The 25,172-nt window shown below is 38.1% G+C and overlaps 1 protein-coding gene across 1 annotated transcript in view; it reads left to right on the top strand.

Moving 5' to 3' along the window:
• Positions 1–262: 262 nt before the first annotated feature.
• Positions 263–25,172, top strand: part of XRN2 (5'-3' exoribonuclease 2) — a 51,410-nt gene continuing 26,500 nt past the window's right edge. Inside the window, exons 1-20 of the mRNA XM_013191106.3 lie at positions 263–417; positions 5,476–5,603; positions 5,686–5,797; positions 6,995–7,106; positions 8,182–8,240; positions 8,319–8,408; positions 9,330–9,402; positions 9,506–9,556; positions 9,870–10,027; positions 10,443–10,517; positions 10,611–10,744; positions 10,833–10,890; positions 10,976–11,083; positions 12,138–12,182; positions 13,381–13,512; positions 15,335–15,450; positions 18,804–18,939; positions 22,450–22,557; positions 22,634–22,723; positions 22,884–22,956. Of these exons, the coding sequence (XP_013046560.2) occupies positions 343–417; positions 5,476–5,603; positions 5,686–5,797; positions 6,995–7,106; positions 8,182–8,240; positions 8,319–8,408; positions 9,330–9,402; positions 9,506–9,556; positions 9,870–10,027; positions 10,443–10,517; positions 10,611–10,744; positions 10,833–10,890; positions 10,976–11,083; positions 12,138–12,182; positions 13,381–13,512; positions 15,335–15,450; positions 18,804–18,939; positions 22,450–22,557; positions 22,634–22,723; positions 22,884–22,956 (1,933 nt within the window). The 5' untranslated portion in view covers positions 263–342. The remainder of the gene's footprint in view (positions 418–5,475; positions 5,604–5,685; positions 5,798–6,994; positions 7,107–8,181; positions 8,241–8,318; positions 8,409–9,329; positions 9,403–9,505; positions 9,557–9,869; positions 10,028–10,442; positions 10,518–10,610; positions 10,745–10,832; positions 10,891–10,975; positions 11,084–12,137; positions 12,183–13,380; positions 13,513–15,334; positions 15,451–18,803; positions 18,940–22,449; positions 22,558–22,633; positions 22,724–22,883; positions 22,957–25,172) is intronic.

The following is a 25,172-nucleotide window of genomic DNA, read 5'->3' as shown; positions in this document are numbered from 1 at the left end:
CAGCCCCGCAGCATTAGCGTTGAAGGAGCAGCCCTTCCCTGACCCGTTTTTATCATCCGTCTTCTGCGTGAGCCACCCCGCAGAAACGTTGGAAAACAGTTTTTGTTATTTTTTTTTTCAAGCAGTTTTTAATTTTTAATACGGTTTTCTGTCCTCCGAAGCGCACTTATCAGGCACAGAGGGGTGCCTGTCCGCCCCCGGCCTGGCCCCGCGCCTGCGCGCGGCCGCCCCCAAGATGGCGGCCGGCGCGGCCGCCCCCATGTTGCCCCGCGGCGCTCCCCGCCCCCGGAAGCGCCGCCGCCGCCCAGCCCGTTCCGCTCCGCTGCGCTTCGGCGGGTCGCCATGGGGGTGCCGGCCTTCTTTCGCTGGCTCAGCCGCAAGTACCCCTCCATCATCGTCAGCTGCGTGGAGGAGAAGGTGCGCGGGGCCGGGGGTACGGGCCAGGGGCCGGGGCCTGCCCGCGGGGCAGCGGTCGTAGCGACCGCGGTTTGTAGTAACCGGCGGGGAGCGAGGAGCAGCGCGAGGTGCCGCGGGGCCGTGCGGGCCCCGTGAGGGCATGGGGCGAGGGAAAGCCGTGCAGGAGCGCGTCACCCGGCTCCTGGAAATCGTCTGGTCCGCCCGCGGGGCTAGGGAGTGAAAAACTGCGTGGGGAGAACGCTGCCAGCACGGCACTTAGGGGGGAATCGGAATTTTAGGTCTCTTCTAATAGGACGGTGGTTTCCTTTTGGGAGGGAAAAGACGCTATTTGTTGGTCGGGTGCTAGATCTTACTGTGCGGCAAGGTACAAAGATGACTCTAAATTTTAAAGTAGGAGCTCAGGCTCTTCCTGCTTCCCCCTTTTAGTGGGGGGCGCAGGGAAGGAAGGGTGATTTCATCCGGGATTTGTTGAAGTCTTTTCCTCTGACCGGTGCCGTACCTGCATCACATGGAGTGAGGAGCGAGGGCCGCACTGAGGCGGGTCCTTCCCTCCTGCCTTCTCCATAGGTCTCTCAGCTGGGCCTGGAAACTTGCCCGGCTCCGTGAGGCCACCCTGTTCTCAGGAGCACGAGTTCGGTGGTCCTGGTGGTGATGCAGGCACACAAAAGCCAGGAGTGAGGCATTGAGGGACCTGGGCTGTCCTTATCATCTGCACAGACTGATGCAGGATCTTACCTCGGTATACATCTGCAGCACTGTCCTACGCTATCATTGACATAGCACTTGAATACTTCACGGCTATATAATTTTTGGGTCTTTCTAATTATTTTTTTGTGAGGCTTTTCTCTCATTTACTGGTCTTTCTGTAGCCTCCTGTGCTTTTCTCTGTTGTTTTTTTTCTTTTGTTTACCTGCCAACACAAGATGTTGTGACTGCATCCAAGAGCAACACAGGTCCGTACTCTTGAGCCTGCTGCTGGGCTTATGCTGTGGCTTGCACTTTCTCACTGCATCCTGCCCTGCCCTGGGAGAGATGTGCCTCTTATCTGGGAGTTGCAGTACCATGAAGGAGATGGAAATGTGCAGGAAAAACGTGATAAACTATGTATTGATACTGTTTCTTGACTTCATATATTACCTGTTTGTCTTAAGCAAGATTTCAGTGTACCTGAGTGGCAGGCCATCAAATCGCAGTTACTGTTCAGCTCTTGTTGCAGTCAGGGTGTTCTTGCTTTTTCAGATTCAGGCAGAGAAACAGTGTCATACATTTGTATTGATGAAATGCTGCAGCTCTTCCACAGTTAAAACTGTGAGTTACTCTTTATCACCAATATGGCTTATTAGCCTGCCTTAGCACAATGTGTGAAGATGGTTTTAGCTGCAGCTGCAAGAAGTGAATTTGTGACTGGTGCACAAGTGAAGTTTGAGGAACTGCTATAAAAAAGGTGGTTTGTGTGCTGACAGGTATTGCTTAATAGATGCTTGTATGAATGCTTTCTCTGGAGTAGGCTGTTGGCAGCCACCAGTGATGGCTTTGGTCAAGTCTGGCTTTCTGTGCCATCTCAGATGTCATCGGTTCTGAGGATCCGGGCTTGGAGGGCTCGAGGAGACAGTGCTGCATGCTTGCACGTGCTGGGGAAAGTTGGTGGCAAGCGTGTAATGTAGAGTCGGACCTTTATTTAATCAGAATTGCTATGATGGCCAGGTAAAGTGAAGGTGTGTGCAAAGGTCTTTAGAGTATGTTGTTGTGTGTCCTTTTACTTCTAATAATTCAAATTGTAACAGCAAATGTTCTTTATTAAAAGAAAAGGAAAAATACGGCAAGTCTTTTGAGTCAAATAGATTGACCATAACGGAAGCATCAGACCCTGATGTCCTTATCCGTGTTGCTTTGTTCCAACTTAAGAGCATGTTGCATTTACAGCTAGGATGGCTCATGGATACCTCACATTTATTACAATTTTTTATATTCATATATGGTCATAAATTTGAGAGTTGACTACGACAACAGGGAGAAGTTGTAGTTTGTCTTACTATAGAGGAATTTAAATTTCTCACACAATGTAATCGTTTCTATGTGTGTTTTAGGATTGCTTTGAAATCTTTCTAATAATAAATTTTGTATCTCCTGGTAGCTTCTCTCTTTGAAATATTAAAAAGTTGATCCTTGTTCTCTTACCTAGCTAGATTATTCCTTTTTCTTAAATCTGATTAATCTTTTTCTTAAGCTGAGCAGGAAGAATAAGAGGAAGATCTTGAAGATAATATAAAATCCAGGAGATTCTTAATCAAATTCATTCAAATTCATTCAAGCTGCAACTAAAGTATCATATTTGAAGATCTATTTTCAGTCATTTCAAAAGCAGCTGTAGATTAAAAGTGAACAGTTTAGTTATATCCCAGGAGATATCACTCCCAGATACTTAAGTCTGTTGCATTAAAAAGCTGATCGGTTTTGAGCATGTAGTGGCAAAGTTGCTGACATAACAGTATGCAGATGAAAACTGAATGACTTTCGAAGCCATCTAAAAGAGATCAGACTTATTTTGCTTTACCTTCAAGACTGAAAATAGGATCTGTGGAGAGGGCAATTTTATTTTCCATATCACATAGTTGTAAGCCTGTGATATCTTCTGAGTCATAGTTAGCTTTAGCAAGAGGTTTGATGAAAAATCAAGTAGAACACAAGACAAGCTGCTTGTCCTGTTATCTGATATAAGCGAGAATGAATGCTCTTCTTTTAGAGCTGTAGGTCTCGGTTCCCCAGAGTGACTTTACAAAAGCCATAAGCTACGGTATAGTGTTTCCACTTGACAAGTAGTTTCTACTCAAGCCAAGGGTGTTTTTGTGTTTTAAGAAGTTCAGTAACACGGTAACACGATTTTTTTGAATTCTGAAGGATCCAAACAGTGGTCAAGATTTCATCTGTTAGAATTTGACTAATTCGAATGAATGGTAGAAGACAGATGTGAATTAGCAGGAACTTTGTATGTCTTAAAAATGAAATAGAGGTACTTAGTGTTCTGTTATTTAAAATTAGCAAAATTGCACTGGAAATGTTGCATACTCCTACAACTACGAAAAATGTAAATGCTGAATAAAGACTTATTTGGCTTTGGAGGTTTGACTTTTGCCTTTTAAGACTGGAATAAGTTCACCTAGTTCTGCTACTCTAAGCAGGGAGGCTGTAAGAAAACTGGTGCTATGGCCTGCAGGTTTTAGCTTCTAAATGCAATGGTTGGAGCTCCCTCCTAGAGATGTGGGGAGCTCAGTTCTATTAGAAGAGCAGCAAGTCTGCGGGTGGGAGTTCAGAGGAAGTGCTTGATGCTTGCCCATCAGCTGTCGATGGGTTTCATGTCAATGGGAGAACCAGGCGTATGGCATTTTTCCTCATGGCCTCATGTAGTTCTCTGATCGTAGCCTTGACATAAAAACAGACACTATGAAATGCGAGCTGTTCAAGAGTACTCTGCATTCCAACTTTGTCGTACTTTATAACCTTTTCCAAACATGACTTCTTTAAAAACGCATTTGACTTTATCTTGGTCACTCACCTCTCTTCCCTCCCTGATGTTACTGGTGTTTAGTCTGGTGGTTTATACGTTCTGCTGTAGTGCTATGAAAAGGACAATGCAGAATTGCTCATAATTGCTGTGAGTGTTGCTAACTGCCTATTGACAAACAAAAACAAACAAAAAAAGTGTGGCGAGGAATCAAAATTGAACGTGATTGCTAATCCACCATGAAGAGAGGAGCTGGATCTCACCCGTGTTTCCAAGCTGATTGTTTTGACTCCTTGAGAGAAGGGGATGAGTGCTCATGTAGGTATTATAGGTGCCGGTGTTGATGTCTGCCCACGGCTGGTTACAGAGACTGTTCTCTTTACCGAGACAGTTGCTTTTTGTTGGCATGCCAGCATGAATAAAATAAACTGGTATTATGTTGACCCCGCCTCTCCTTGAGTAGTGGGATTATTTATTACTTCCTGGGTGTTCAGCTGAGATTCATTTTCTCTGTAGTTGTGGACTTACCACGCTTAGCTTCTTGCAAGCATTCAGGAACACTGAATAATTCCCAGAACATAGATGGCTGTAGGTGTTATCATTTAGCACTGAGTTTGATGTTTGGCACGTAGCAGCCTCATAGTAGAAAATGCACTGACATAAAGAAAGAGAAGTATTAGAGCTGAAAGTTGACCCACTTTCAGAAGTGGGAAGTAAGGGCTGGGATTTATTTAGCATTTCAAATATATCCATGGACCAACTCAGAGTTCAGAGGTTTAAGCACTTCAGTGCATTTGATAGCCAACAGGAAAAGTAATACGTATATATCCCAAACGACAACTTTTGTCTGCTGGGATCTCCTTTCTCTGTATAGCAGACTCTGGGGGGAAAAAAATGTTCTTTTCTTTTGCTCATCAGGATGTACTGATATACTGTTACTTGGATAAGCTTGTCATGTCATCTGCTTCACTCCAGTATGCGGACACCATAGGTGAATTGCTTTGGCTGCCTCCCCCTCCCCAGTTGTGTATGTGAATTAAATGTTGGATTGCAGTGAGGAAAGACAACGGTACGAGTTTGTTTATGTGTGTCCATCTGGAAAATTAAGTGTTAAAAGTAAGAAGATTTTTGACATTTGTTGTCACATTAAATTTAGAGCATTATATTAGGAACTTTGAAATCCCTTTACTACATTTTGAGGGAGTCTGTATGGTCCTGGTGATAAAAAGAATTGTTTTCCTGGAAAATGCAAGGTGTGGAAACTTATTGAAACAATATTTACAATACATGCCAATCAATAGGTATGAGCCAGCTCTGCTGTAAGTCATCGTAATACCTTCAGGTCGTGCTAGTTTATAAAGGTCTTAAAACAAAATTGCTTTAATACTATAAGCGTGATACTCCAGGTAATTATCTTGTGGGTAGTTTGTTGCTGTCTTTTTCTACTGCCCCTGAAGTAATCAGCTCCTGCGTGTTTGTACATTAGTGCTTCTGTTGGTTATTTTTGCAACTTCCATAATTGAGTACTAAAATAATTGTTTCATCTGCTTTCACAGGCAAAAGAATGCAATGGTGTCAAGGCTTCAGTCGATACAAGCAAGCCTAACCCTAATGAGGTGGAGTTTGATAATCTATATTTAGACATGAATGGTATAATTCACCCTTGTACACATCCAGAAGACAAGTAAGGCAGTTTTTTGTATCTATCTGTAAATAGGAATTATTCATAGCATTTCACATGTTAAATGAAATATTCTATGTTTCAGGCCAGCACCTAAAAATGAAGATGAAATGATGGTTGCGATTTTTGAGTATATTGACAGGATATTCAACATTGTACGACCAAGACGACTTCTCTACATGGCTATAGACGGAGTAGTAAGTATTGATATATATATATAGTTCCTGGTAACAGCTGTTGGCAGCGTTAGGATCGATGACATCTGCTCTTATAAGATCCTTTATGAAATAGTTTTCTAAAATAAAAAACTATAAGTAAAACGTACTGTTAATTAGATTTTGGTGAGGGTATTTAAAACCATTTTTGAGTTTTGTTGTCCATGGGGTTACCTAGGCTAACTGATGTAGTCTATTGCAATTTGAACTTTGCTTCTACAAAGCAGGAAAATTCCGTAAGACAGTAACATTGCAACTATTTCTTATCTTCCTCCATTCTATGGCTTTAGTAATGATTTATGCAACAGTCTGGGAAAGACCAGAAAACCATTTAAGCACATGCACTTAAAACAGCCAGTGACTTAATCATGCTGTGGAACGTTTCACAGGCTAGCTTTAGCAGGACATTTGAGACTGTCTTTTTCCATACCTTATCCCTATCCCACCTGGCGTATCAGTTGGTCTGATGAAAGATACCACCTTTCCGTAAAACCTTCACTTTACTGAATTTATCTCTATCCAGACTGTGTTGTCTCAGTGAGAGATACCAAAATAGCCTAGCAGACTTCTGGTAGGTCTGCTAAGCTTTGGCTGTTTGTCTAGGCTTTGCAGTTTCTCCAAGGTAAGATGAGCATTATTAAATAGAAAGATTTTTACTTGCATTCAAATGCAGGGATTCCTGAGATATTTGTCTCTATAAAAGTAATCCAAGCTAAATGTTGGTGTATCCTTTTAAAAACCCCAACATACCTGCCTTAAGTAATAACTAAGTACTGTCTGCTCTAGTCTTTCTATTTGCAAAAGAGTTATGAATACAATTTTAGGAATTTCTTTTTGGAAAAAGGGTTATGTAATAGATAATTATTTTCAGATACACGGCCCTGCAAGTTTAATTTATTTTGCGAAGGAATCTTTGAATCCTTGAGCACTGTGCATTTCTGAGACGGTGGTAAGAGATGTGCATGCTGCTGGGTTTCCTCACTTAGAAACTGAAGAAATGTATTGAAAAAAATTGCCCAGCCCCCTGTCCTGCCATATGAGTGTTACTAGTGGTTACAGGGGAGTGAGAGAACAGAATCCCAGTTTCAAAAGACTTGTCTTAAAAACCAGAAACAGCCAGCAGATAGAAAATAATTGTCTAGATGCAATAACTGAACCAAGCATTGTGGTACCTGTTAGGCTCCTCGTGCAAAAATGAATCAACAGCGGTCAAGAAGATTCAGAGCATCAAAGGAGGGCATGGAAGCTGCTGAAGAGAAGCAAAAAATACGACAAGAAATTCTGTCAAAAGGTAAAGCTGTGACCATATCTGATGTTTTTCATGTTTTTTGGTTTTGGGTGCTTCAGTAAAGGTTAGAAAAGAGTTGTCTTGGTCCCTGGATATTTATCTGTGCCTTACTAGAAGAAGGAGGGTATAGTAAACCTATGGAAGGATGGATCTGTTCTTTTCCAAAGTTAAGATCCAAGGTAAAAGAAGAGCGATGTCTTGTTTTTCTGTCCCCCTGCCTGAAATAGATTTGTGTTGAGTGTTTTTAATTCCTTTAGGGAAAAAAGAATGAACAGAAGAACAGGGATAAATGTAGTAGTGGGACGCTAAGCAAAACTCTTAATGGAAGGAAATCGTAGGGCTTAACAAAAAGAGTCGCAGCTTAAAAGTAGGGATCATGTGAAAATAGTACGGCACAGGAATAATGAATGAACGGCAAGCAAGCATAGTTACTTGTTAGAGTGGAAACTGAACTCAACAAGGGAACAAAGCACAACTTAAGAGTGACAGTAGCATGACTTGAATGAAAGCAGTGTGTGTAACTGAAACATGCCAGTTGGGATGGAGAAATTAATTCAGGTGACTGTGTAGGAGGAATGAATGTGGTATTCCAAGTGAGAGGGCCATTGTGTAACCTAAGTTAGAAATAAAAAACGGAGGACAAAGACTTTTAACACTTTTTCCTGTAGCATTTCTAGACTACGAAGACACTTTATGAAGCTCAGAGATGAGAGAAGTTGGTGTAACCCTGTTTGGGACCCCAAGTGAATAGATAGTGGAAACATAGGGGAGAATAAGTAAGAAAATTTCCTAATGTTTTATCTCGTTTAGCAAGTTTAGTTTCTTTGTGACTTCTTTCACGATCTTCACTGGAATAGGTAGTGAAATCACTTCTCTGAAGCAACAAGCAACATTTGTACATGTACTAGTAGCTTATTTTAAGATGAAGATAATGTAATTGTAAGAGCTGTTTTGAAACAAAGTGATTTTTCACTAAGTGTTAATTGTTATCAGGGAAGCCTTCAGGGTTTTTACAGAAGTAAACCAATATGGAACACTCAAAACATTTTGGCATGATAAAATGTCTTTATTGCTCTAGGTGGCATTCTTCCTCCAGAAGAAGTGAAAGAAAGATTTGACAGCAACTGTATTACCCCCGTAAGTAATCTTGCACTTAACCAGCAATTGCCAGTGTCTGGATGATGGCTTAATTTATTTTCTTCCGTCACATTTTAGGGAACTGAGTTTATGGACAATCTTGCTAAATGTCTCCGCTATTACATTGCTGACCGTTTGAACAGTGACCCGGGGTGGAAAAATTTGACAGTAAGTTTCACAATTTCATACTTAAGGAACATTTAGGTGATCTATCAGGCTATGTTGGGATATGATTGAAGAGTATAAATTTAACAGATTTATCTCATCTTCTGGCACCATTGTTATTAATAATGGGCAAACTTGCACGTTTTGCTGGACTTCAGATATGCGTTTCACCCTAATAATACAATCTAAAAGCACCATTTGTTTTGATTTCAGTTAAGAGCAATGAAAAGATTTGATATGGGGAGCTACAATTTGATGTAATGGGAGACAGTGTTTTAGGAATACTTTGTCATCTTGGGGAAAAGTGTCAAGATCCACCATATATGTATTCTTTTCGCTATTTATTTTTAACTTGTTTGCTACCTCAGACTACATTTTCCCTATTATTCTAACGACGGACAACAGTAGATGATCAACTTTCATGCTTTCTGGACTTTGAGATTCTCCTCTCTAGTTCCTCAACAACTCCACCCACATCAAGTTCTGTTTCTGACAACAACCCTGTGTTTGCTGCTTTGTACAAGAGGACAGAATAGTTAGATTCAGATGCAGTGGTCTCTTATTTTCCATAAGTTGACTGTAAAAGTGGTGTAATTAGAGAACAGTTGACTTAATTCTTTCCATCAGACATGAGGTTTGAAAACCCTAATGTCTATTTCAATTGCCTTAATAATATATCAGGAAGCTAATGATGTGATAATTTCAGTGGTATTTGAATCAACTTGTCAGCTTCATCCTAGAATTAGTAGAGGAAATGAAGGTCTATTCATTCAAACTCTTTAAATAACTTATTTTTATGTCATAATATTCTAGTATCAGATTAAGATTTCAGATATTTGTAAGTCAGATTCAGTATAAAAACTACATAGTTTTTTTTAACTGTGGCAGCATAAATTGTTTACCTAATCTGTAAATCTTCCACAGGTAATTTTGTCTGATGCTAGTGCTCCTGGTGAAGGAGAACATAAAATCATGGATTATATTAGAAGACAAAGAGGTAAACTTGAAATAAATGTGATAGTTTTGTTTTAAACTAAGGTATTGTTACTAATTTGTCTTACATGACTTTGGTTTGCTAAATGTAATTTTCTTTTGTATAGCTCAACCAAACCATGACCCGAATACTCATCATTGTCTGTGTGGGGCTGATGGTGAGTTCTTGGCTAGCAATGTCTTATTATCAAGAAACAACATAAAAAAGTTTAATGAGTTGGGCTGTAGTGTCTAGGCTTTCATTTGTATTTGTGTACATAATCTAATTCATCTGTTAGTTTTTGAAAACTGTCTAATACTTGGGGAAAGATCTAGCACTGTCCATGAGACTGAAGGGTCAACTTTCGCTTAGTTGTATTTGTGTTCACACTTGCTTAAATTAGAATGTACTTGACTTTAAGCTTTTTCTTTTTCAAAAGAGCTAAACTGTTTATCCTTCATTGTACTTTATTCTTCTCTTTTGATTGGTAGCTGACCTAATTATGCTCGGTTTAGCTACACATGAACCAAATTTCACCATAATTAGGGAAGAGTTTAAACCAAATAAACCCAAGCCATGTGCTCTTTGTAACCAGATGGGTCACGAGGTTAAGGATTGTCAAGGTTTGCCTAGAGAAAAACAAGGCAAGGTAAGAATTTTGATATTTCTAGAAATTCTTCTAATTTGTAAGCAAATTTATTTGTTGAGATCCTCAAGTTATTCTTGCTGTCAATTTTGCAATTTGTCAATACAAATTATGTTACTGGAATTACCTGGCTTTCCTTTTATATTAATAAATAAAAATTGTAGTTCTGTAGCCTGTAAATACTATGTGGAACTTAACTTCCTCACTTGTATTGGTTTGCTTTCTTTTTCCTACTGGTGAGAGAAAACAATCAGTCACTTAACAGATACACAAAGTATCAAGATACATTCTTGCATAAGAACTTGAGAACCTGTGCTTATCTATCTCTTTAAGTTCCTTTCAAAGTAAACTGTAAAATTGAGCTAGATAAACGTTAAAGTGAGCTTGGATGTAATGCAACTTTTGCCTTTTACTGTAGCATGATCAGTTTGCAGACAGTCTTCCTACTTCTGAACAAGAATTTATCTTCATCCGATTATGTGTTTTGCGAGAGGTATGTTGACGCAGTTACAACATCTGTTTTGTATAAATAATATTTTTAAACTCTCTGCACAAAACTTTCTGATGTCTTTTGTGTGTGTTGCAGTATTTAGAAAGAGAACTCACTATGGCCAGCTTGCCTTTCACCTTTGATTTTGAAAGAAGTGTTGACGACTGGGTCTTCATGTGCTTTTTTGTTGGAAATGACTTTCTTCCTCATCTGCCATCTTTAGAGATCAGGTATACACAAATGTGTTTTACTCTCCTGTAAGTATAGGTACTGTGGTTTTAAATGTCAAGTCTCATGCTTTTATTTGTTTGTTTTTAGGGAGGGAGCAATTGATCGCTTGGTTAACATATATAAAAATGTGGTGCACAAAACTGGGGTAATTTTTTTCTTTTTTTAAAATATCTGGGTGCTTACTACAAAAATCATTTTGATTTTTAATCATTTTATTTTGTATTTTGCAGGGCTACCTCACAGAAAGTGGTTTTGTTAACCTGCAGCGAGTCCAGATGATCATGTTAGCTGTTGGAGAAGTAGAAGATAGCATTTTCAAAAAGAGAAAAGATGACGATGTAATTTTCTTGTTACATTCTAAGAGGTGTTTTTTTTTTTTCATGACTTGTGTTAGACTGTGACATTCCTCTAATAGAATATGAAAAAAAGAATGTTATCTCTAGTGACTTCATCTGTATTTGAAAATGAGTCAAGTGCTTCCAGTTGATTTATTTTTCCTGGACTGCAGGGGCTGTTTTTCTGGTTGCTATCCCAAGCAACAGCAAAATGAAAGCTGTACGTGAGTTCTGTTGCTGTCTGGAACTTCTTGAATAGCTGCTGCGAAAACTAAACAAGGAATTATTCTGTACTTTGCTGCAACCTGTGGAAGAGCAAGCAACGAGCAGGGGTGGAGTACTAAATAATAGTTCAAAGTGCATTCTTGCCTTGCAGCACCTCCTGCCATTTTAAATGTGTTCAGAAATTATTGTTCTTTTGGTCTGCCTCTGCAAACTGTCCGTGCAGTTTTTGGCACGTGTATTTTGACTGCATTGTATTCATTAAGCACAGGATAAAGAAAATTGTCTTTACTATCCAGTCAAAAAATGGTCTGCCAGTGCTGGCAAAATGTTTTATTTATAATCGCCCCAGTCTATGCTTCTCTTGAAATAAAAATGCTGATTTGTTGTTCAAGTTCTCAGTATCTTTGGTTCAAGATCTTTCCTTGTGCCTCATCTTTTCCCATTTCTAGGACTTTGTCTCTTGTTTGTTTTTTTTGGCAACTGTTCAAGTCCAGACAAGGAGCTTATGTATGTGTTATCACTTACAGTCCTTTGATACTTTCATGTCACCTTGAACTTAGTCTAGTACCTAAGCATAGTAGGTGATGTATGTAAGTCATAACCAAAATTATGGGGCTTTGAATAAGCAGCTACTCTTCACCTTTTTCTGTAGGTTTTCAGTGTAAGGTAGAAGTTTCTAGCCCACTTCCATTGGATTTACAGATAAAAGAACTGATCTCTATCTTATTCAGAACATTACTTAAACTTTATGGTCTTTTTGTTGGTAAAGGATTATAGTATCTTTCCAAGAAATTTGTATGTTTGACATTATTTCTCTTTATTCTTTACATAGGATAACTTCAAAAGACGGCAAAAAGAAAAAAAGAAAAGAATGAAGGTAAATTGATTTCTTTCACAATGCAAAAGCTCTAGCAAGAATTAAAATATGTACTGTGGCTTTCAGAAAATATACTGAAGCTGCAGCTGTAATCATGGCATTTTCTGGACTGTGTGTAAACTAATTTTTAGTTGTTTTTTTGTGGCTTTTTGCAAACTGGGGCTTTGAAGGAACTGTGTATTATAGGCTTCTTAAGGGGATGGAAGGAGAGAGCTGAATATGCTGGCTGATACCTGTATGTTTTGTCCTTCAAGTGTACACAATTATGCACTTTCATGATGACTTAGTAATGCTTCAACATGAACACTACAAGAATTGCTTTTCCATGTTTTGATAGAAGTCTTCTCAGCAACTGTATTGCTTAGGCAGATAGAGTGTAGCATAGGAGTTTAGATTTAAATATGTATACCCGTTTGTGTTAAATTGATTTGTTTGGTTAAAGACAGATTACTAACAAAAAAAAAAAAAAAAAAAAAGAAAAAAAGGCTTACCCCAAACTTATGGTTACCCATTCTGCCTGCAAGTAAGTCAGTGTTGCCAAATATCTCATAAATGTAATAGAGAAGCATTAGCTGTTGTTGGAACATTTGCCCTTTCTGATCCATGTAAGCTGAATTCTTTAAAATTGTTATTGGAAAGATACTGAGTTTTCTTTTATTCATGAAGTGTTCTGATAGTTTTAAAATGGGTTATGGTATGTTTGGTTCAACATAGGTTTGCTCTTGGTTAGGATATTCATATAAGTGCAGCTTCCAAAATTTTCAAGGTGCATGATATGCCTACTCAGAGGACTATACATATTCTGTATTTATTTTTTAAGTTAGGTATTTTCATATTATCCCTGTTAGAATGAGAGAGGTTATGCACTTTGCATACAAGGAGTACGATGTTCCTAGTAAGCCAGATGAAATCTCACTTCCCCAAAAAACTGCCTTTCAGCCCAGCTAGAACATTAGCAACAAGTGGTTTTTTTTCTTTTTTTTTTCTTTATGAAAGAGATTAATAAATGACAGGAATGTGAGGGTCTCACGTGTCATTTTATGTCTGGCTAGGATTGTTAAACGTAACTAATTTAAACTGAACTGAGAGAAACGTGCTTGTTTATATAAAGTACTAACCTGAAAATTCTGAGACATGGCCATATTGCTGTGGAGATGACATTTCTTTTTCAGTATACCAGTATGTATTTGTTTTTTAGAGGGATCATCCTTCTTTTATTCCCGGTGGTCAGTTTTCCCCTCAAGCTCTGGGAAATCGATCCAGTCCTCAAGCAATCAGTAACCCTAGACAAGCTGCCTATGAGATGAGAATGCATGACAGACAGAATTCTGTAAGTAGAATTTTAAAGGTATTTATAAATAAAAAGGAAAATAATCACATCCTGTGTAATTCTGGACAACGTTTTCTCTAACCTGTCAGGTCTTCTTGAAAAGCGGACCAAGAAATATGTATTTTTCAGAGAAATGGCTTTTAATACTCGGTCGTTGTGAGACTACTTAAATAAAATTGTGTTCTTTATTTTAATGTTTGAAATAGCATTGCTCATTAAGTAGTTAAGGGAATGCAGGTATGGGATGAATGCATCTGAATCAAATATGGTGACTACTCACTAAACCCCTTTGGCATTTGTGGAGTCAAACCTTCTGAGAATATAGTTTTACAAGCTTCCTCAGTAGTTTTGTGCGAGACACAAACTGATTCCCTGAGCTGGAGATGTTCTTTTAATACATATATTTTCTGTTTACTGCTTTTGGAATTTGTGACATCTCTGCACTCTGACCTGTTTGGTTATTACTTTTCTGTGGGGACTTCCTGTCTCTCAGTACTGTGAAGAAATAGTAAAACAGGCTGAGAATTATTGAGGTATAGCTTGAAGCTGTTCTTTCACGTCCAGACTTGCATGCTTGAGAGGGCGTATGTGAAATGCACATAGAATGTATGCATTTTGTTTGTTTCAGTGATCAATGTGTGTATAAAGAACTTGTTTTAATCAGGAAACTGAAAGACCAGTATGTATGAAAAATGATGCAAGCTGCCATTTACCAGTGCGTGCACAAAATACGGTATCATTCCCCACCACGACTTTTCCCCTAAGCTGTATGTCTCCATTATATTTCAATAAGTTCTCAGAATTTCTAGTATAATTTCAGTATCTTTTTTTTTAGCAAGAGCTTTAAACAAAAAATCAGTCTTTAATAATAAACATCTGTCTCCCAGATCACTTTTAAAGAGTACGTGTATGTTTGCGTAGGTAATACCTAATTTCTAATACCTTGGAAAGGTATTAGAAAGCGATGGGTAACTGGAAATAAGTTCAGTGTTCTGTTAGCAGTCTTAATTGTCACATTAAAGTTAACATTCTTTCTGTTCATAATTTTTCATTGAAACACTGAGCGTATTTCTGAGTAATGGTTCTTTTCATCGTGAAGATTTACTTTCTGTCTTTTAAGTCTGAATAAATATAATTTGCTTTATTTAAAACATAGTTTCTGCTATTCTTCCCTTTTAATCTTGAAACTTTTGCACATGGGTTAACCAAATCAGTTCTTTTATGGAATCTATGTACTTGTTGAGGTTTTGTTTAAAATGCCAATTCTTATTTTATTGCAGCTATTTATCTTCACTTTGTAGAACCGAAAATGGCAGACTTTTTTTTAAGACTATCATATTAAAATACATAAATTTGAAAGGAGTTCAAAGGATCAGTTGTGAGAAAACAGTATTTCTGCCAGTTTTGAATTACAAGCAGTATTTGTATGGAACTCTGCATATGCATTTTTCACTGTCACTGTAAAATGAAGTTGTAACATGAGCTGTAGGACTAAACACAACAGTTGTATTCCAAAATTGGAATGTATCAGTGGCATGTCTTATCATTTTCCAGTCTTGTTTCATCTTTTTCTTTCTAAAATACAATGAACTTTTTGGCTGTATAAATCAGTGTCTGCCTTCTAATAGGAAGATGTGTTCTTTTCTTTTGCTGCTTGACTTCATAGCTTAAGGATTGTGTAGATTTTGCCTTGATTTTTTGGGGAACTAAAATAATGAGTGTGATTTTTCTTTATCACATAGCTGTTAATTTTAACTTGAATTTAAAATGTCTAATAAATCCTTTCCCCCCCTCTATTTATTTGTAATAATTATGACCCTAGACAACTTCATCTCCAAATACCAGTCTCAATTCTGATGGCTCCCCATCCCCGGCAGGAGGAATTAAGCGAAAAGCTGAAGATAGTGACAGTGAACCTGAGCCAGAGGATAATATCAGGTGAAGCCATTTTTTGTAGCACTTTGTTAGCAAATTGCTGAAATAGATGCAGTCTAATTAATGCCATTTAGCTTAGAGCAGCAGTGCCTTCAGATGCTTTTCTATGATCTTTTTATCCACCGGTAATTAATGTGGAGGGTTAGAATATTCAGTAAATTCCAGTGAGATGTGTAAGCTATAGCTGTTAAATCTAAGTATCTAGATTAGTATGCGCGCAGGTTTTCATCCTGCAAGCCACTACTCCCTTTGAGACCATGCGCTAGATTGGCTAGACATCCACTGTTCAGCTTTGATTATGTGAGCTGAATGCCTCTGTTTTGCAGTTGAATTTTTGAACTGTTTAACCCATAAAATTCAGTTGCACTTGCATGTGCAGCATTATTTATTTTGGCTATCACAATAGGTTTTCCTCCATCTTTGATTAGTAGCAGGCTCATTTTTGGCTGCAATAAATTTTTAAATATTATTCCCTAGATGATTAAAGGATAGGAATTTGAATAGAATTAACTGACAGTGAATTACCAGTGAGTGTAAATTTATCAAAGGTTTAAATCAGGCTATTACCCTTTAAGTCAAGGGTGAAGACCTTATAATTTTTGTTGAAGTTACTGTCCTGATAAATGCAACCAGTGGGTTTTTGTATTCTGTGGAGCCAGGGGACATATTTAGTCATGAGAAAAGGAAAAGGGTTACTTCATTGTGAAGTACTGATCACTAGTGTACTGTAGTGTTGTCATGACATTTGTTGCATCTAGCCAATTCGATCTTCCAGGAAGATACTCTGGCTGTCATTCCTATTTTATTTATTATATATGCAGGTCTGAATGAATTGGTTTTGTCATTGTGTTTTCTATATTGATCAAGCAAAATTTATGCCTAATATCAGAATAAATGTTAGTGTTGTGTTTTGCATTTGAATTTTAGCAGAGATGCTAAAAGAAGCGTTAAGTGTCTTATTTGTTCGTTTTAAAGCAACTAGCATGAATGAATCATGGTGATTTATAAGTAGCAAAATTTTTCACAAAGGTGGTACTGACAAGCCAGTGGATATGCTACATTTAACGGCAATTTTTTAGCTCTGCTATAGCTCAGAATATTTATTCAGATCCTGTTCTGATTGAAAAATACTTATTTGATTTTCATTGTATTGGGAAATGATGAATAAATGTATTTTCTTAGACTTTTAAAAGTGTGATTTCTATCAAGTTGTATTTAGACGAGGGTGGAAATAGATTTAAAATAGTTGTTTTCAGATTACTAAGTAAAAATGAATGCATAAGTGGACTGGATGTAGAAGTTGTTTACAAAAATACTTTTTGTATTTAGAATGACTTTAAAACTATCCCAAATAATTCTAGTCAGCTAGCAAATTTGGGTGTTTGTTGTTGTTGTCGTCTTACGGAAAGGATTTTGAAGCTCATGTAGGAATCCAGCTGCCAGGGAACTCCTAGAGTCCTCTGCATGGACTGCAGATGTTCTTGACTCTGTCCTTCAATACTTCAGCACAAGCAGCTCTTGTCCTTGCTTGCCTGGCTATTTGTCTTAAACTCCTGAACCTGTCCCTTGTTTTTTCTACTTCCTCATCAGTTTGAGCAATCTTTGAGCTGGCTCGGTTTGAATATAAATACTATCCCTGAACTGGTCAACCAGCTTGAAACAGAAGCTAGGAAAAGATTCTTTCTGCAAAACCTAAAGGATATGCATCTTGGACTGGTGTTTTTTGTTTGGTTGGTTTGTTTTTGAAAGAAGTTTAAAGCGACCATATCTACTGTGCTATGAGACTCTGTCACGCATAAGTTTGAGCTGACCTGTCTGAATTACATACAGAATCTGTAGGACACATGTAACCTGACAGGTCAACTCAAAATTAAAGGTGCAGTAATGCCAAATTTTGAATTGCTGAGAAAAAGATTATACATAAAAAATTAAAATTGTTATTAAGGGATTATCTGATTTAACCAGTTTGTAATTTGCTTTACTCTAGTTCACTTAAATACTGAAATTCACGTGCGGGTTGAGATGCGTGTATAAAATGCGTGTACCACAAGAAAAAAAAAAGATAGCTTTGTGAGAAAGGCCAGTTTTTGAAGCATGACATCATGATTGAACTAAACTTTAAGTAGAGCTTAATCTGTTTTTAAAAACTGGCTTTGTAGATAGCAGTTTCTAAATTGAGCCAGAATTTCCCCCAAGATTTCTGTGTGTCTGTTACAGCTAACAAATGGAAGTTTTATGTGCATGTTAATAGCTTCTTGCCTGTGGCACAGTTGTTCTCAAAATTTACGTCATCTCTCAAACAATCAGGAACACAGTAGATGTAGTGAGCTGATAGGCGTCCTAGGAAGAAAAGCTTTGTAGTCTGCAAGCGGTGATGCCTGCTGCTGCCCATGACATGCATTCCCCCTGCCTTTTTTTTTTTTTTTTCTTAGAGGAGCCTCAGGTATATTATTACCATTAATTTTCACAGTATACTTTTTTCTTGAAGTGTGGCATTATGTTGCGTTAGAACTGAGGGATTCAAATGCTTGTCTGTCAGTGATGAGCATGTGGTTGTTTTCCCTGCCCCATCCCTAAGTAGACATAAGGGGGAGCTGTGTGAAGTGTGATAAATAGTGTCTGAGACTGCGTTTCTGACTCCAATATCCCCCTCTGGCATGAAAGATTGAAAATCCCTCTGTTAAAGGGAGCTCATCTAATGAGAGTCAGCAAGCACCGGGTTCCTGAGTTGCAGATAATTCTGCTGGTAGTCATAGCTTGTCTGAACAGCAATAGAAAAGTTGGTGATTATTATTAATAAAATAATAAATTGGTCACTGGCCCTCCTTTGCTTGGGAAGAGTAGTAAGAATAGAGGTTAGAACTTGATGTGAGAAGAGATTCCTGTAAGATACAGGCTTTGGCCTACAGTAGATTAAACAACCTTAGATAAGGAAGGAGAAGAGTGTTTTTGTTTCTAACAGAAGAGTTGAAGAGCAAAACTCAAATGTGAATTTTGGTAGTAGATTCCTGATAAGAAAGATGAAATTATGGACTAGGAATAATAGACTGAAGAATTCGAAGAATCTTTATAGTACCACCCTTGTTTTGAAAATGTACTCTGCTTCTAACTAGGACTTTGAGGATGTATTTGTCAGGATGATAGCTTCAGAATTTCTGTGGATTTTCTGTGATGTTGGCCGTCGGATTTTATTATCTTGCTGTTGAGTATCAGTTTTCATGCTTTCATTTAAATCAGTATTAAATAGTATAAAAGTGAGATTAAAGTAGAGAGTTACTTTGCCTTAAATTTTAATTCAGAAATGTAAATTGACATATATTAACATGTATTGACATCTGTTTATATTTATTACACAGGTTGTGGGAAACTGGTTGGAAGCAACGCTACTATAAAAACAAATTCGATGTTGATGCATCTGATGAGAAATTTCGTCGTAAAGTTGTACAGTCCTATGTTGAAGGGCTTTGCTGGGTTCTCAGATATTATTATCAGGTACTTAAGAATTTCTTCCCTGAAACTTTAGTTTTCTTTTGTGTCTGCAACGTGACTCTTTTCAGGAAATAATAACTTTTCATTGCTTATTTTCACAAAGCAATCCTTTTCTGAAGATATAAATGCATTACCATTCTATTTGACACTTGAAATTTGAATGCAGTTCTTGTTTCTCTCATACAGTACTTCTTAGTTTATTAAGAACTGATGCATTTTTTTTCTTCGCAATACATGGCTGGTGAAATCGCAATGACAACGAGCAAGCAAAGGACAATGCCTGTGAAATCCTAGTGAGAATTTGGAAGGAACAGTCATGGTCTTCTCCATAGATTGCAATGATGTTCCATGAAGTGCTTTGTGATTGAAGTAATCTGTATCTGATTTAAATCTTTTGATAATTGAGATGTCAGATTGGCAAGAGATTAGTTAGACATATTGGCGTTTGTTGCACTGATGGTTAATAACTAGTTTTGTGCTCTGCGAACAAAGTAAGTTATATTTTGTGTGTGACCTGGGAATAGAATGTGCCAGGAAATGAAGTTTATCTGTCTCAACATGGTATGTAGCGTGAATACAGTGCCATGCTGACAAAACTACATGCTTCTCATAGGCAGCTCATACCTGTCTGACTTAAAGTGCAGGCAGGGCAAATATCTCACACACATGCAAAAAAACGTAGTTTATTGTAGCATGATTTTTTCCTTCCCTTGGAACAAAAAAGGGGGCATTCTTTTCCCTTCTGCTCTATTTATCAGAGTTAGCGCTCTGACTTGCATGTTGTGGTGGATGAAAACAATACAGTTTAAGGCTTGCAAGTTTGTTGCAGCTGATCTGCAGGAGAGCTGAATTTAGCTGTACACATCCTTGAGTAGCTCCTCTGGCAGAGGAAAAAGATCACCTGGAGTTAGTGGCCACCTTGACATGTGGAAATTCCCATGATCCTGCACGCAGTTAAGGTCTGCCGAAAGCTTACTGTGTTCTGTTAATTGTGGCAAGATGTATTCCTAGAAATCTATACATGCCCATGTTGTGTCTGAGTTGTGTAAAGAGATTAGCTATAGATGTCTGCTGGAAAGCTGTGAGTGCAACCTTCAGTATTGCAGTGGTTAAAAAAAAACTGCAAAAGACAGTGTGGATTATAAAAGAATTTGTGAGTAGATGTTCTTGAGAAAATACTTATGAGGAGATCAAAATATTTACATTCATTTGAGCTTTGTAAAAATTAAGGTTCTTTTATTCAAAGGAGTGTGATATACATTCTTTGCTCTCTGTTGAGCATGCCACAGCCTAGTGCAAACATTATGCTGTGTTTTTATAACTGTTCAAACCTCGGTACTATTGAGCGATTTGTGGCTTTAAATGTACAAGAGCTGATAAACTGACAGATACCCAAACTTAAAACAATACAAGCAAGTCCCTATGCAGTGTTCCCTAGTTTAGCATATAAAACCTATTTAGTTAATGAGATGTATGTGGGTGACTCCTTGTCCTCTGGAGTTTGTAGACAGAAGTGACTGATACACACAAGAATGATAGGTTATTACAGCTGCAAAGAAAATAAATCAGTGAGGTTGATAACTTCAAGCTTCAGGCAGGACCACGGTGCTCTCAAGAAAATTGAGGAGGAGTGCAAATAAGATCTCAAGGAAAAGTGGCTGTATAAAAGTATTTCTGGTTGAGTAAAGTTCCAAAGGAAAACTTGAACATACACAAATGTTTAAGGCTTTATTTTTACTGCTTTGCTTTGTATTCAGATTACTCGAAAAGAAGGCAAATCTCTCTCTAGACCTAGTTAAAAAAAAAAAAATACATTGCTGACTTAAAACAGCGCAGCAATGAAATGCTTGCATGTGCTAGCTATACTTGCATAACAGAGCTATGTGTCAGCAAGATTCTACAACCTGCTACACGTGGGCAGTCTGTTGTATCAGTATGGAGCAGCAGGCAAATCACTTTTGGCCCCTATGGAAGTTAGATTAGGAAACTGTTGGACTGGGGGAATGTCAAAACAGGTTTGCTTTATTTTTGTTTTTCTGTTTGCCATGGTACAAATTGCTTCCAGTAACCACTGTTCATTGTCCATAAAACGTCTGAAAGAATGTTATGTGCATTTCTACTCCTATAAAAAGCGAATAATGTAGAACATGCTCCACTAGTAGAAACATCTGTTTCGGGGGAAAAAGATTAACAAAAGCCCAAATCCACATGGCTTCTGAAACAGACTGAAACCACCTGAGGAATTGCATCTGATATAAAAGTTGCTGAAGGTTTATACCAAAAATATCACTGGAGGAGCCTCATTGACATTTACTTATTCAGAATGGGAAGTCAAAATAGTAGGCTTTTGTTTCAAGTGCTACTGCTAAGATAGCTAGCTGAGAAGGTGAAAACTTGACTTAAACCTTCTAGAGCCACATTTCCTTTAAAGTGTGTTGTGTTCCGATGTGTTTGTGCTGATTTTCTTTTCTTCTTTTTGAGGATTATTTTGCGACTTTGAAGTGAATGCACTTTATATTTCCCAGTATTCAAGACGAAAGAGTGAGAGGGAAAAGCAAAATGTTACCTGAAGTGCTTGTTAGTGCTTTTACTGAATAGAAAAGTATCAGTTTAAAACAATACTTTCCAACCTGCAACTAATGCTGTTCAGATAGAATGCACTCTACGTCGTGTGAATGTCAGATTTCTCTGGTCCCTCATATTCCCAAGTTAGCAGTGGGATTTAGCTTTGAAAAATGGTAGTGCAAGTTGTGTGCTGCCAGAAAAGTACCTCTGTTCCTGTTAAGACCACTGTAATGGCTTTCTGAGTTGCACAGTTCTACTGTTTATACAGTTATGGAGAACTTGAGAATTCCTCCTGTGTGTTTCCACGTTCTGAGATGTGCCAGCAGCTCTACACAACTTGAAAATATGTCCAGTTGCTGTAAGCTCCTCAACTTCACCCCAGGGGCTGGTTAACTGAATGGATAGATTGTGTTTTCCTGCTCTTCGCAAGACACTTGTCTGATTTTATTGGATTTCTTATTGGATTTCTTGTGTGTGTGTGTGTGTGTGTGTTTTCTAGAGGGGGAAGAAAAAAGCATGAGGTATGTTACAGTGTCCTGAAGTTAAGGTTAAGATTCTTCTGTAAGGTCTTTTGTATTGTTACGGTGCTAGGTCTGTCTCTTTGGCTGTCTCCCTTAGTGACTCAAACCTAGCACATAGCAAGAGTACTTTGGCAGAGAAGTCAATCTGCTGTTCTGTGCTGCTGAGGAAATGCCTGAGGTCTCCATTCACTATCCAGTGATCTCACTCGCTCTAATCTGGCTATGAAAAGTTAAGTCCTAACCTGAAGTCCAGAGTACCTTTAGAGGCAAGAGCTCTTTCTTTTCTAACCACGGGGACTCCTCTTTCTCCCAGTTGACGCTGGGTTAAATTTTGTCACCTTTAGTTACTGGGCTACATGATTTTTTTTTTTTTCCTTTTTGCACTTTTGATTTGCCTGATTTTGCTTGTCTTGTTTTGCTGTCCTAGGGCTGTGCCTCCTGGAACTGGTATTACCCTTTTCATTATGCTCCGTTTGCTTCTGACTTCGATGGTATTGCAGACATGCCCTCGGATTTTGAGAAGGGCTCAAAGCCGGTAGGGCATTGTTTGTTTATTTATGATTTAACAACTCATTAGAAATGTCCTTCATCAACCTGTTTACTTTCAATAGTTCAAGCCTCTTGAACAACTTATGGGAGTATTTCCAGCTGCAAGTGGAAACTTTCTGCCACCAAGTTGGAGGAAGCTCATGACAGATCCGGTAAGAATCCTTAGTGTATTCCTCTCTGTAAGCCATCCTCCTTAGCAAAGGGTGAGCTAACACAAAGCTAAGTACAGCTACATAGCGAAGCTTCATAGTATTCTGAGCCAATTTCCTAATTGGTTTTAATGATTTTTTTGTTTGTTTTTCTCAAATACAGGAATCAAGCATAATTGACTTCTACCCTGAAGATTTTGCTATTGACTTGAATGGGAAAAAATATGCTTGGCAAGGTGAAATTTCAAGTTTCTTCTTTTGAACTACAGTACATTGACCTTAGTCTTAGGAATCTATGTTTAAAAAAAAAAAAAAAAAAGAATAAAATGGAAAATCATCCTAGTGAGATAATGACACACAAACTAGCAAAGGTAGCTTGTGTTACTTGGTATGTGGGAGATGTATTTTGCAGCAGGCTTATTTTTAAAAAGAAATTTTTGTGAAGAACAAATTATGGTTGAGTAACTGATTTAGGATTGGCAATGATTAGTAGTAATTTCAGCAGTCATTCTAGATTTGTTAATTTGTCCTGAACTAGATTAATCATTTTTCTATTTTTATCAGCCTTACTATGTAATTGTCTCTTGTCTCCTTTGCATTTAATTAATGGATCTTATTCTGTTCAATCAGTGGCTCATTAGTATCTTGTGAAAAATGCTGTGGGGAATATAGAAATATTTGAATACATACAAAGAATGAAAAAATAGATACTGTATTTAATGTGGTCTCTTCTTTTAGAGAATATTAGTTTTAATGAGCTGCCAAATTTTCTATCTGGTATGTAGCCAATAGTGTAACATCTCCATTAGGTGTATAAATAATTATTTGGGCACAAACCGAAACACAAAATTCTGTCTGAACATAATAAAACACACTTGAGGACTTCAAACACTGGAACATGCTGCCTAGAGAAGTTGTGGAGTCTCCATCCTTGGAGATAATCCAAATCCAACTGGACATGGTCTTTGGCAACCTACTCTGGGCCCCCTGCGACCATACTCGAGCAGGGGGGTTGGACTGGATGATCTCGAGAGGTTCTGGACAACATCTGTGATTCTGCTTCCTCCTCTCCCAAATCCTCTTGTGCCTTGAAATAGCCAGTCAGACGCACTAGTACCTTATTCCTGGTAGTGCTCCAAAACCAAAGAGAATACACCTAGGTATTAAGAGATGTGTTGCTTAGCAGGCTTTCCCTCTGTAACTTGAAGCCCTTCCCCCAGGTGTAGTTCTGGCAACTTTCCTTAATCCTTATGTCTGGTTATCAAATTTACAGTTTAAAGCAGTAATGTTTTAGATAGCTTCCAGTAGCTTTCAGCAATCTGTGATGTTACTTTTGATTAATTTAATGCTTAATTGCATTATAAACTTTTTCTAGATTGACATCTGGAATTTTCATGTTTAAGAGGCAGTTGTGAAACAAGAAATATTTTCCAAGCTGGAAGTATCTTGGTTAAATAGTTTCTAGTGTACCTTCTGCTTTTGATGAAATGTTTGAAGATCTTCCTTTTAGAGATGTGATTATGCTTCTAAAAGCTCACCATTGATCCTTTCTGTAATCTCTGGGGTTATGAACGCTTCCCGTTTTGTTGTCATTCTGCCAGCGGGTTGTGAAGGTGAAACTAAATTGTTTTTTAGGGTAGGCTTATTGCTGTTTCCCCTCAGTAGTAGTTATGTTCCAGCTGAAATTTGAACATTGCTGTGGTCCGGTGCTGTCTTTGATAAAGCGGTAGTCAGTCAGTGTGGAGGTTATCCTTCTGAACTTGGTGATAAGGAAGAGCAGTGCAGCGTTCTTGCTTGGTGTGGTTGGCAACAGAAGACTGTATGGCTCTGTGCCTCGTTCCACAGTAGGCTAAATAATATTCTGATGTATTCTGATACATTCTGTCAGTCTAAGTACTGACTTATTTAACACTTTTTCATGGCTTCTTCCAACCTGCTTTTGTAAGAGAGGTAACAAGCTTAAATGTAGTGTATCATTACATTTAAAAGCCAAGTTTTTGGTTACACCCCTTACTCCTTCCCCCTGCTCCAGGATAATAGTATTAGTTTTAATAAAGCCATGTGAAGACCAAACTTGCAAAACAAAAGTGGTGCAGGCAGACCAAGTTGTAGGTAAGGAATCTACGTCTGTGGAAGTTCAGAGTCTCCGTGAATGTTACATAGCGGAGTTTAATGACAAAGGTTTATGAGGTCTGCCTGCTGGTAGAACTGTTACTAGATGCAAACAGGAGACTGTGAATGTTGTCAGTAGGAAGCCTTTGCTGTCATCTTGGTCAGATAAAGCTCTAGTGTTTATGGTAAGGGAAGTAAAGTAAAAACTAAAATAATGACCCCAAATTCCTACCTTTAATAGGGGTAACAGAATGAAATCTTCACAGAACTTTTGTAGTAAATTTCTTAGTGCTTCTTCAGTGTTGATAATAGAAGAATACTGGAGCACACCAGGGAAGGC

This window comes from Anser cygnoides, chromosome 3 (assembly GCF_040182565.1).
Source record: "Anser cygnoides isolate HZ-2024a breed goose chromosome 3, Taihu_goose_T2T_genome, whole genome shotgun sequence".
Classification (NCBI taxonomy): domain Eukaryota; kingdom Metazoa; phylum Chordata; class Aves; order Anseriformes; family Anatidae; genus Anser; species Anser cygnoides.
The sequence above is the reverse complement of the archived record's forward strand: the minus strand, read 5'-3'. Positions and strand labels throughout refer to the sequence as shown.